Source organism: Acomys minous (genome assembly GCF_964271855.1).
Source record: "Acomys minous genome assembly, chromosome: 6".
In the NCBI taxonomy this organism is placed as follows: domain Eukaryota; kingdom Metazoa; phylum Chordata; class Mammalia; order Rodentia; family Muridae; genus Acomys; species Acomys minous.
Window position 1 is genome coordinate 24,507,132 of NC_140487.1, and position 13,565 is coordinate 24,520,696.

The 13,565-nt window shown below is 43.1% G+C and overlaps 1 protein-coding gene across 2 annotated transcripts in view; it reads right to left on the reverse strand.

Annotated features, from left to right (window-relative positions):
* Positions 1 to 13,565, reverse strand: part of CDK14 (cyclin dependent kinase 14) — a 540,806-nt gene that overhangs the window by 465,427 nt on the left and 61,814 nt on the right. Inside the window, exon 3 of one of the 2 annotated variants that reach the window (XM_084786933.1) lies at positions 1,892 to 1,981. The exons of the other annotated variant lie outside the window; for it this stretch is intronic. Coding sequence (XP_084643059.1) covers positions 1,892 to 1,981 — 90 coding nt within the window. The remainder of the gene's footprint in view (positions 1 to 1,891; positions 1,982 to 13,565) is intronic. 2 annotated transcript variants of the gene reach the window in all.

A 13,565-nucleotide genomic window follows, 5' to 3' on the forward strand; every position in this document is an offset into this window, starting at 1 on the left:
TATACACCAAAAATTAAAATATATGTGTAGTTCAGCAACTGGCGGGCTGGCCTGGGTTCCATGGACCCATGGGTCAATCCAAGCACTGCTTGACTCCAGACGAGAATGGACGGACCCTGGGATCAAAGGTCCCAAGGGCCTGTTTCTTGCTCAGGGGTGGCTAGAGCACTTTAGGGCAAGGCCCATCACCTGGGCACCAGGCCAGGTTCCTGGCTCACAGGAAAGTGCTTTACTGGAGGTCAGCACCGGAACAGCCGTCGTTTTGGACCACCATTGCTGCCTGACCGCCTGGTATCTGTGGAAACCCAGCCATTGTAACGCCATCTTATTGCTGGACTCCCATCTTAGCCCTGTCCTTTGGCCTGTCCTCAAATTCACCCCAGTTACTGTACAAACCACAAACTTCTCCAGGAAAAGAACCACCCTAGGCCTGCGGCAATGAGGGGACAGCAGGAAAGTGCCTAATGTCTCCAGAAGTTAAGCATCACAAGGTCAGGCTCCACCAATCCCCTAGTGCCAAACCAGCCTTGCTAAATGCCAATCAATCCTGTAACTGTCAAATTGGAAACTCCTGTTCTTTGCCGTAACCACAATAAAAACCCTGCCTAACGGCGGTTCAAGGCTTTCCTACTGAGCTGCAGCTTAGGTGAGGTTCGAGAACCCTCCAACTTGGGTTTAAATAAAGACCCCTTGCTTTTGCATACAGTTTCGGACTCCTGGTAGTCTTTGAGGATCTAGTGATCTGGGCATAACAGCATCCAGCAGCATGTCCTCCCCACCCTCCACTCCCTGCTCCCCTGCCCCCACACCTCCCCACCCCCCACCCCCCCAGAATAAATGGGAATCTCAGACTGTCATAGTGGAGGAATGGTGAGCAAGAGAGCATGAAGGAACACACACACACACAGAGACAGACAGACAGACAGACACAGACAGAGAGACACAGACAGACGGACAGACGCACTGAAAGCCAGTCAGCCTTTATTTATAAACCTTGGGCAGTGGGAAGGGTTTTTGAGGTGAATGTGTCTGATTCACTAGGGCTAAAGGTGCCATGAGAAAACAGTATTTATTTTTCCTGTGTGAGGGGATGACTTCTAGGTAAAAGTCATTTGCTGGAGGCTAGGATCTGCTGCTCACCATTGGGTGGAGTACTTTCAGGAATTCTCTGAGCTTGCAGGTCAAGTTCCTTATCAGGAAAAGGTCAGGCTTGCAGTCTTCCCTGAGGGCTATGTGACACTCCTTACAAAATCTGGTGTCACTAGATCAGGTGAAGTGAGAACCCTGCTAATAAAACAGAGTCCGTCTTCATAGCCTTTCGTCGTAGACCAAGCGCCAAACTGCCAAACGGAGGAGGGTCAGACTTTAACCTTATCCAGCGGAGTCCCACACATATGTCAACGCAAAGATTGTTGATGAGTGTTCACAACAATATATTCATAGTAGCTAGGAGGTAAAAGCAGTCCAAATGTCCCCCAACTGATTAGAGAAAATATACAATGTGGTACGTACGAAGGAACATAGTCACAACAGGCCACTCAGTGTCTACAACAAACAAAACCAGGCACAAAAGTTACACCAGTTAGGTGGGACGAAAAAAATGAAAAGTTCCTGCTAATGATAATAGGTGTCTTTCAAGAGTGGTGAGAATGTTCTGGAATTAGATAGTGGTGATGATTACATATATGGATATGTGGAAAGCCAGTTAATGACTAGCATGTTAAAAAATGAATGTTGTGGTATAAGATTATATTTCTTTCAAGTTTGAATATTGATAGAGTATTACTTTACCAGGGATTTTACCCGGAGATAATTACCCAGGGATTATAACTGTGTAGGCACAGCAATAGCACTGAGAGAGAGAGCAATGCGCCTTTATGAAGATACTTACAGCGGCGTCTGCGGCCAAGCAGCTCAGAGGCACAGCAAACCCTTGTACACCGTTCACCAGGCCCTGCTCCATTCTCCAAACCTCTAAGTCCTGTCACGAGACGTATGCACACTCAAGACTACGTAAAATGGTGTTTCTCATTATGCTTTAAAAATATGCTTGGTCAAAAATATTGGTAAATAATATTATGTGATTTTGGTAACAGCTGAGTTTGGATAATAGAATTGTCTTCACTTTCACATGTGTTTTAAATTTTTCAAATGAAAACTATTAAGAGACAGACACTAAAATTGCATTTGGTATGGTTGGACTATAGGGCAATTAGGCCAAACATGGCTTTAAAGGAAAACCCCTGAAAAAGAACTAAAGATTGAAACACTGAAGCCAAGTAAGAGTCCACTCAGAGAGATGGATAAAATCTGCCTGCAATTCCCATTACTTCTAGAACATTCCTTTCTCAGACATTTCCTCTAATTAACTAAAACCATATTTTAGGGCAACATTTTCCTAAGCTACATTTTGTGTGACAACAAACAATTCTCCAGACAGAAACAGACGTTCTCAAACAGAAGTGATCAAAGAGTGCATCAGAGTTAGCTATTGGTTATGCTGACTCTCCAGGCCCTTGACACGCTCACACGTATGACAAGTATGACAAGCCAGCCTGAGAAGCATGAGAACCCACTTACTTCTACTGTCTACCTATTAAGATCATGAAGTTATCTCTCAAGGAACCAGAAAATAATCCATCTGAACCACCTCCAGAGCCTCATAGGTACACAGCCCTCCACCCCACCCCCACCCGACACCCACCCCACACCCACACCCACACCCACCCCACACCCACCCCCATGCACTTTCTCATGGTCCTTTTCTCCCAAGAGGGTCTCAGTACATAGTCCGTGCTAGCCATGAACTTATGATGCTCCTGGCCCAGCCTCCACACGAGGGGGATCACGGTGCACCACCCATGCCCAGCTCTTGTCTGTCTCTTCAATCCTCCCTAAGCCAGAGTCTATGACACGGGTCCTTGGAGATAATATTTTTCCACGGAGATAATACATTTGAGCTAACGTTAAAAATGATCCATACAATGTTCTATTCAAGGCAAAGGAAATCGGAGGTGCGGTGGCCTGAGGTGAAAAGGACCTGTGGGGCACTTAGGAACTCACAGGGACAGGAGGGAGGAAAGAGGAACTCACAGATAAAGGGATGAGGGCTAGTAGATGACGGCAGAGCAAGTATCCACAGGAGGGCAGCTCTACAATAATGTTCAACAGTGCGCCTGAAAGCTGCACCTATGGGAATTACTACATATGTGACTCTTGGGTATTGCACATACCAGAGGGGAAAAAAAACTTTTGAAATCCTACTTTTCCCTTATACCAACATTTCTAGAAAGATGATATGCTTCTAGGATATACTGAAACCTAAAAGAATTTCCCATCAGTACTAAGAAGCTTTTCCCCTGTCACTTCTTGGGGGCTACAATTCCTAACAGTTTTATGTTTTCAATTAAATATAACCATATCTAGATTCATAAAGCACTGACTGGACTGACTCAGTGGATTATTTGAGAGATTTGGCGATTATATGAGATGAGTTGGCTGGGGAAATGGGGGAGGGGAAGGAGCATCAGAGTCAGAGTCTGAGAGACAGAGGGAGCACATTACATTTATTTAGTGTTGATCTGATCCTTATTTTATTTTTATTACATGAGAACCAAACTCACCTAAATTTTATATACATAGAAAAATGATGATAAGCCAGCACCAGTCAATTAAAAGGAACAAGCAAAGAGAATTTCCAGATGTCTTGCTGACGTTGCTTACAGCAACAGAGTCCTGCCCTTTCTAGAAAAAACAAAAATGTTGTTTTGTTTTGTTTTGTTTTGTTTTTCAAGTTAAACATTCAGGGTTCCAAGGTGGGGCTGAGCTCACCAAGAAACACCTGAGATTTACAAGAATGCCATCAAGACCTGGCACCAAAATTGCTCCCACCTGTTTTGCTCTTTAGCTTGCTACTAATTCTACAAGCACGAAAGAGTCTCCCCATTACTTTCAGATTATCATATAGGTCATATATTAGAACGGTGGTTCTCAGCCTGTGGGTTGAACTGCACCAAAGGGTCACAGTGTTAGAGAGGCTGAGAACAACTGCATTAGAAGATAATGTCCATAAACTGCTGGCTATGCATAGTGGCTCAAGCCTAGAATTCCAGCATCCAAGAAACAGATGCAGGCAAATCTATGAGAGTTCAAACCCACATGGTCTACATAGAATGTTCTGGACAAGCTAAGGATACACAGTGAGACCCTGTCTTAAAAAGAAAAGAAAAAGGAAAGCCCATAAATCATGTGTGGTCATTGTGATCAACATCAAATGTTTTAAACTCTACGCGCTCTTGCTCTACCTACTTCTATCCTAATAGTCAATTCCTTTTGCCCCTTTCCAATAAAAACTGGTTTTGAGATTCCATCCTTTCCCAGTCAGAATGTTATCCCCAAGAGGACAAAAGACAACAAATGCTTGGGAGGATGGAGAAAGAGGAACACTTAGACATTGTTAGTAAAAGTCAGTAAACTGATGTAGTCACTGTGGAAGTCAGTGTAGAGCGGTCGCAAAAATTAAAAATATAATGACCATGTGACCCAGCCAGCTATGTAACCGTTCCTACATACATGCCAAAAGAACTGTAAATCAGCACTATACAGATTCTTGCATATCCATGTTATTGCTACACTATACACAATAACCAACGTCCTGAGCCAGCCTGGATGTCCACGAACAGACAAATGGAAAGATATGATAAGCATATACAGTGAGACTTTATTCAACCACGAAGAACTGAAATCACTGTGTTACAAAGCAACAAAAGCCAGGTTCAGAAAGTCAGAAATCATGTTCTCTCTCTCTCTCTCTCTCTCTCTCTCTCTCTCTCTCTCTCTCTCTCTCTCTCTCTCTCTCTCGCATGTGTGTGTAAAACATGAAAGCAGAAAGGAGGGAGAAAAGAAGGGATTTTTAAGGAATGGATAGAAAGAATGATCAAAGATACAAGTGAAATAAAGCTGGCAGGAAGGCAGAAGACCAGCAGCGAGCCACTAAGGAAATCATCATATTGTTTGTAAAAATAATAATTGAAAACTGATATAAAGCAATAAAAAGAAGAGCCACACCCAGCTGGGTGTGGTGGTTCACGCCTTTAATTCCAGCACTCATGGAGGCAGAGGCAGGTAGATCTCTGTGAGTTCGAGTCCAGCCTGGTCTATAAACTGAGTCTAGGACAGCCAAAGCTACACAGAGAAACCCTGTCTTGAAAAAGCCAAACAAACAAATAAACAAGCAAAAACCCACTAGCTGCTAAAGATAATAAGTGATTAGCTTTTGCTTCTGCATTATTTTTAGAAAGACAAAAATATTAAGTTGCTAATAGGCATTTCCTACTTCAATTAAAAAAAAAAGGAAACCACTTGAGCACAGCTTTCATGCTAGCATCAGACTATTGGTGGGTTGTGGGGCCTGCAAGGGGCTACATGCTGTTGCTTGTTATGCCTTTGGTGACTCTTCCTGCAATGACCTAACATCACTGCTATCAGATGAACACCCACTCCCCAGCTTACAGCAAGGCATGCCACTGCATGTTGGGGAGGGGGCATTTTCTAATGCAAACGCAATGGAGAGGGAGCCCTTCTGAACTTGAAATCTCACATTTTACAGGAGATGTTTTCCCCTTTCCTCTTGATTTCATGCACACGGTAATCTAAAGCCGGTGCTTCAGATGGCTTTGGGAAAATGTCTAAGTCTCTTTGATTTCAGTAACACACTTAAAAATTAAGAGAAATAAAGTATTCTAATTCTTCTAAACTAAAACAATCATGGGAAAACGCATTATTCATCCTGACCCAGCTCAACAATTCATCATATGTCAAGTAGTTTTTTGTTAACATTCATTAGTTTGGGAGTTAGCAAAACTTAGCAATATCTTCTGACTGTGACAATTTCTTGACCATTAATTTAATTTTTAACCTACTTTATACTGCATTGTGAACTCTTAGAGGGCAAAAACTAAGGCCATGTCATTCATCATCCTAGCCTCAGACCTCAGGACAACAGCTCCACACAGAGCAAAGCAAACAGTGAATTAGTAAATATTCCTTAAATGCCGCTAGTAGCAGCTAGAAAAAAAAGTCAACATAGGAAAGTTTTAAGCAGAAGATAGCAAGTATGAGCACATTACATTGCTAGTTTGTCTGTATTAAGAAATTGTAATGAAACTTATTACTTTGCAAAAACTAAATTTTTAAATAAAATGTGAAAAGTTGAATGTGAATATTAGCCTGAGCAAAATTTACCCGCTGAAAGCTTCTGCGTTGATAGTCTACGTAACTTGCACTGACTTCAGTCTCTACAACAGTAAACATATTTTCTGCAAAATCCTTTCTCTTCCGTGGAGAGAAAGTATTGTAAAATGCAAGCGTTACCTAGGAGCACTTGAACCATAAAACTGCCTGGGAATTTGGTTTTGTTTTACTAAAGTTAAAAGTGACTGAAGGGCACAATTTTTGAGAGGGACATTAAAAAGAAGACTATCACAAAAAGCTTTAAGCAGAGATTTGGCTATTAATACTTCAACGCCCAGGAATTGAATCAGGGGGTAAAAATGGAGACAGTGAAAATTCCACTGCTCCTCAGAATTCAAAAGCAGACACCCTTAATAAAAAGGAATTAACACTAAAGCAGCGCTGAGGAGAAGGCTAGGCTAGAGACTAGGGTTCTGAACACACTGGCAAGAGACCCACGGCTGCACTGTCAGCAGCTTCCCCCCAGCAGACGCTAGCCCCTCAGCTCTGAGGAAAGGGTGGACAGACTAAACACAAGCAATGCTTTCTTCTCAGGACGTGTTTCCCTGCAGAAATAAAACAAATGCGAAGAAAGGATGTTAAGCAATTCAAGAAAACATGCAGGAAATGATGTGGTTGTTCATACATAGAGAGAAAATGAAAGTTAGAAAAAGTGCTTTAGGGAGGAAACAGAGCGACACAGAGGGGAGGAGGGAAGAGAGAGACAGAGACAGAGAGTGTGTGCATGTGTGTGTGTGTGTGCGTGCGTGTGTGTGTGTGTGTGTGTGTGTGTGTGTGTGTGTGTGTGTGTTTCCACCCACCTTCTAAACACTTCAAAGTAGGGAGAAACACTACACTTAGAGGAAATGGGGTTGAAGAAGCGCCCTGTGTGATATAATACCAGGCTCACGGTCTCTTTCCCCTCATCCTCATGGTAAGATGTGCAGTCTTACCTCTACGAGTGAGCAAACTGCATATAACATATGACCCATTCCTAGAAAGCAGAAGAACTCAGATTCAAGCCCATGGTTACCCGTGTCAAAATAAGTTGTTGCCATGTTCATATTCTTTCACTTTGTTTGCCCAGAAATGGGTCTCCCTGTTGTGCCCAAGTTACCTTTCCTCGTGCTGTCAGAGTGGCTGGGGTTACAGATATGTGTCACCATGCCCAGCCCCCCTTTAATATCCTAAATACAAGCGAGACCACAAGTTGATGACTACTTATACCTTTCTACAGATAAGTCTTCTCTTGTATGTGGATTTTATAAAAAGACAATTTTCAAGACCAAACCTACCAGCTCATGGTTGTTTGGCACCACCATGTGCCAACTGCTGGTGAGAGTTCCAGTGTCAGCTCTCAACCTCTCTGACCTTGCGGAGGATTGGATGTGATTTAGTGATTCAAAGGCGGCGATGCAGAGAGCTTAGCTAACTGCCCCTGAAGTAACATGCACTTGGTAATCATGTTTTCACACTATACCAGAAAGTGTTCAAATGAGAACTCACTGTATCCAAGGAGTGGAATGTTCTAAACTCCTCAGGCAAGTCTACCTTCTACTTAGCTCAGGATAGAAACAAGAGAGCAAAGCAATATGTGTTGTTTGTTTTTCATTTTTCGCTACCTTTGAGACTCTCATGCATATGTTTTGCCAGCCCTGCGTTGCCAAGGCACTGGTTCATGGCTCTGACCTCCCAGTTACTCTGCATTCCAAGCCTTGCGTTTGTTACCAGTAAAATAAGGAACTCATAGTGAACCATATGTGTCCGAAATGACTATGGTGAAATCAGCAGATTTGCACCACACCTATTTTTCTAATGAAAAAACAAGAAGAAATAACCCTGACCATAAGCAATTAGTATCCAATTTACAAAGCAACATACATATACAAGTTATAATCACCCCTAACATTATAGCTCCTTTTTCTGCCTCAATGTTAAGATTCACAAGCTGAAAGTATTCTTCAAAGTGCCTTACAGCATTGGGTCAAAGCAAACAATGTGCTTTATGAACTTTTACTCCCAAAGGAAGTGGCCTTTCGGGGATAGTGTCAATTTTCTTCGCCTTTCGTTGAAATTTAATATTGTTTTTATTTCTGGAGTTGTTCTAAAATTCCTGCCAGACAACCAAGCAAGCAACATATTTAGTCTTTCAGACACACAGGAGAGTTCTCTCTCTCTCTTTCTCCATCTCAGCACAGGTTGAAGTTGCTAGAAAGTCTGCCTGGAGCAGCTGGCTGCACAGCGGCCTTGCTGGAGCAACCTCCTAAACTCCATCATCAACACATTCATAGCCCCCCCCCCAGACTTTCGGGAGACATCAGGAGGCACGGTGATCATTACCAGCAACCGTGGATTTAGTTAACACAAGCCAGGCTGAAATGTGAAGGATTGTCAAGCACACGATGCCTGGAAGTCCTTCCAACCAGGTACTAGGTGACTCATGCTGATAAGACACATCACAATAACCCTGGGAGTGAACGCCAGCGTCTGGGTACCACTGAACATAGGCACTTGGTGAAATGCAGGTTATTTCAAAACTGGGAGCTCAGTTCCATCAATAAGGCCAGCATCCATTAGAAAGAGGTTGTGATAGCAGGTTCTAAGAATGTGACAGAGTTTACTTCAGGGCTCAGACCTCGTCTGTGGCTGGGTGCTTCACAGCTTCAGGGATTGCAATCTATATTAACAGTCTGCAAAGGGTGTCCACTGCACTTGGCCTTACTCAGCGTGCTCCTGGAAGAACAGCAGAGGCCCAGATAATCTGTCTCAAGCAAAATTTAGTAAAGATGATTTTTGAGAAAATGTGCACATTGTACTACACTATGGTGATGTGTGTGTGTGTGTGTGTGTGTGTGTGTGTGTGTGTGTGTGTGTGTGTGTGTGTGAGTGTCTGTATACATACATATACCAGTGCATGCTGCTTACTCAGTAGCATGTAAGAATTTGGGCACAGGAAATTCTCTTTCATTTCTTACTACCTGTATCACAGAACCAGGGACGTCAGTTACCATTTGCTAGGTATTTCTCAGGTACCAGGTACTTACTGATCTAGATAGTTCTCTGTATATTGACAAATCCACTCTTCACAGTCACACTAAGAGATAGTGACAGTTATTGACCCTGATCTTGCAAAAGAAGAAACTGAGGCTTGAGAGGGCAAGTCGTTGACAGGAGGGTCTGCTGCTAGGATCTCTGCTCCCAGCCAACAAGCTGTCCTTTCTCAACTTTCCGCATATTCAAAAGCATCAATCCTTCCCTGCAAGATGAGTTTCAAACATCATCTCCTCCTAAACAGACCCAACACCTATGTTATTTATGCTATTGGTTTCTGTGGTTGTGAATCTTGGTTTCCAACCTGGCTGGGTTCAGAGATAATGGTAAAGCACTGGTGTGGTGCGTCTGTGTGGATGTTTCCAGAGACACAGGGAACCTGGATGGGCAGAGAGGCAAATACCTGTCTAAAACAGGGATAGCACCAGCCCATGGGTTGGGAACTGGACAAAATAAAAAGTGAAAAAACAGGGAAACTTACACACACACACACACACACACACACACACACACACACACATGATTTCATGCTTTTTTAGCGAGTGCCTTTTCTTTTTCTAATTTTTAATTTTTTATAGTTTTTAAAAAAAATTTTACACATAAATACAAAACACTACATACAACAAGAAGAACCACAAAACAATCAGGAATTACATAAATGTTACATTCATAGTGTTTTGGGTTGGTTTGGTTATTTGCATTTGTAGGTGCCTTTTCTATTGCTGCCATCGCTCACAGATACTGCAAGCCAGATTCTTCTGCCTTCCTATGTGGATCTATACCAGTGTCTCTGTAGGATTCTTCAGCCTCAGACTGGGGCTGCACCAGTAGACCCTCTTGATCTCCCTGAACAAAGCCTCAAGCTTCTTGGAGTGAACAGCCTCTCGTTTCCCCATCTCTGCAGTCTGTAAATGTCCACTGTGGGATATTCAGTGTCTGGTTTTATATATATATATATATATATATATATATATATATATATATATATATATATACCAATCCTGTAATATCCTTCTTGAAATTGTATGTGCATCTATCTTATTGGTTCCAGTCCTGACTCAAAAGACTTCTCACTATGAAATTCTAAGTTCAGTCTGTATTCAAATTTCACAAGAACTTCTTCCTCTTTAGACTCCAAATTACTAAGTCTTTGTTTTCACCATTAAAAATTAATATGAAATATTTATACACACACAACACATACACATAAACATGTAGAAATATACATATACACACATTGCCACCATCATCTCCAGATTGTACCCTCGTAGGGCCTCAGATGGCTAGGCTCCTTCTGAACTACTCGAACTTTCCCATAACCCTCTGCTCCATCGCAGGGCACTTTTCTTCATTCCTGACTCATCTCATTGTTTATGTAACTAATGACCCTGGTGAGGCAGGGTAAATCAAAATATCCAATGTATAGATTTTCTTCTCTTTTTTTTAGTTAACTGTACAATAATTGGGGGCAATATTCTTACAAGGCTAAATTCATCGTATCTTTATTTTAATAAAACTATTTCTGGAAATATACAAGGAATTATTAAACCACATGTTTATAAATGCAGCTTCACGTTTCTGCCATTTCAATAACAAATGTCCTTTCTTTACGTTTTAAAATTTATTTATTTCTTCACTTTATAGCTCAATCATAGCCCCCTCCCTTCTCTCCTCCCAATTCCACCCTTCCTCTCTCCCTCCCTTTCCCCCCTCCCCCCTCCCCTATGCCTCAGTAAAGAGGAGCCCCCACCCCCTCCCACCCCAGCTCATCAAGTCACACCAGGACTGAGCACATCCTCCACCCCTGTGGCCTGGTGAGGCAGTCCCACCAGGGCAAAGCGATCAACAACAAATGTCCAATTTTTGAACACAAAGAAGCTATCCTGCCTTAAAAACTGTAGACAGATCAGCAGGAGGCACTCAGTGCAATTCTGGGTCAGAGAAAGACACAGGAAAATTCTATAAAATAACAGAGATTCTCGTCCGGCTTTGAGCTCATAAATTTCCCCCACAGAGTTCGTGAATACCTATGCAAAAGTGCAGGTTGTTATTTCAATGGATTTCCTACCAGCAACCTATGGACTCCTGCTGTCCATGTCACACTGAGGATGTCACTTCCTGAAACAGCCCATACAGCAAACAGATGAAGAAATGGGTAAGGAACATCGTCATGGCTGTAGAAATCCAGAAGTGTTGGTTACTGGGTATCGGGACAGACGCTGGGTCTTACTGCTGGACTCTGGATGGAACGCTGATAGTGGTAAGGATAAATTGGGGGCAGGGGATGGAAGGATCCAGTGGGTTCAGGAGCCCCACAAGGAGACCATCAAGGCCAGCGGATCTGGACCCAGGTAGGCCTGTACTAACTTTTGGACCAACCAAGGACAATACATGCAGTAAACCTAGACCCTCTGTTCAGATCTGGCCAATGGACAGCTCATTCTCCACAGTTGTGGAGAGAGATGGGACTGCCTCTGACATGAACTCTGGTGCTCCTGATTTGATCACGCCCCCTTGTTGTGGAGGCCTGGTGGCACTCAGGGGAAGGGGATGCAGGCTATCTGGATGAGACGTGATAGGCTGTGGTCATATGGTGGGGGAGGAGGTCCCCTTCTGTCAGAGGTCTAAAAGAGAGGAATAGGGCACAGAAGAGGGAAAGAGGGTGAGAATGGGAAGATACAAGTGAAGGGATAACAATCAGGATGTGATCCAAATAAATTATAATAAATTAAAATTTAATTGAAGCATTTTTGTTGTGTTTTTAAGGTAACATTAAGAATTTTTTAATTAAAAAATTTAAAAAAAACATAAAACCTAACCAGAGCTAATGTGGAGATACTGATGATCTTCAACCAACCCTTAACTGCTCTTCTCTTGAATCTAGAGTTTGCTTTACCCCCATCTGCTCCTGAACAGGAGTCACCATAAGGAAAGAAGGCAAGACCACACTCACCAGAATGAAAGCAGCACTGGCTAGGTAAGGTGGTGCACAGTTATAATCCCAGTACTCCCAGAGGCAGGAGGATCACCAAGAGTTCGAGGCCAGCATGGCCAACATTGAAAACTCCAGGACAGACAAAGCTGCTGGAGACAAGACTCCGTTACCTGGGGACGGAAGCATGGCTGCCCGAGAACGCACCACAGACTCAGAAACACTAGAGTCACACACGATCCCGTCTTACAAATACACACAGGCAAAATAAAACCGGACCTCCCTCCCATGATCACGTATGTGTGTGTGTGTGTTAACCGAGGCAATTCTTTTTTTTTTTCCATCTATTGAAGTAAACTGTTTCCTCACGTAATATATCCTGATTACAGCTTCCCCTCCTCTGCTCCTCTCTGTTCCTCGTGACCTCCTCCCCCATCCTGATCCACCCCCTTTCTGTCTCTCATTAGGAAAGGAAACAAACAAAACCAGGCTTCTAGGTGATTATAATAAAATATAAAATAAATAAAATAAAAACTATCACATCGGAGTCGGACAAAACAAACAGGAGAAAAGGATCCCAGGAGAAGGCACAAGAAACAGAACTACTTGTTCACGCGCTCAGGAAGCTATAACCCGCCCCTCCCCCGCCCCCGCCCCCGCCCCCGCCCGCGCTGGAAGTCATAACACCTGCACAGAGGACCTGGTGAAGACTCTCGCAGGCCCTGTGCATGCTGCCTCAAACTCTGAGAGCTCTTATGGGCCTTGCGCATGCTAATTTGGAAGGCCTTCTTGTCTTGGTGTCCTCCATCCGCTCTGGCTCTTACTGCCTCCCCTTCTGCAGGGTTCCCTGAGCTCTGAGAGGAAGGATGTGATGCAGACATCCCATTCAGTGCTGAGTGCTCCAAGGTCTCTAATTCTCTCTGTACTGTCTGGACTGGGTCTCTGTATTCATTCCTGTCCGTTGTAGGAGGAAGCGTCTCAGTAGCAGCAATTCTTATGATCAAGAAAAGGATAAATATCCTTAAATATCCATCAGGCTGCAAGTGAGCAAAACATGGAATGTGTATAAAATGAGTGTGATTAAAGTACCTAAAGGAACGAAGCGGTGAGCTGATACATACAGTAGCAGTCATGAACCCTGAGTTATGATACAGGACAAAGCCCTCATGTAGAAACCTATTTAGTGAATGCTGTAATCTGAAGGTTTATGGCACAGATCTCGAAATACATTACATTTCAGTCTCATCTCTGGTGGGATGATTGTAGGAATGGGCCTTTGGCGAGTAATTAAATCATGAGGGTAAAAAGGAATTCAACCAGAAGGGTGACGACCTTAGTGCCTTTATTAGGG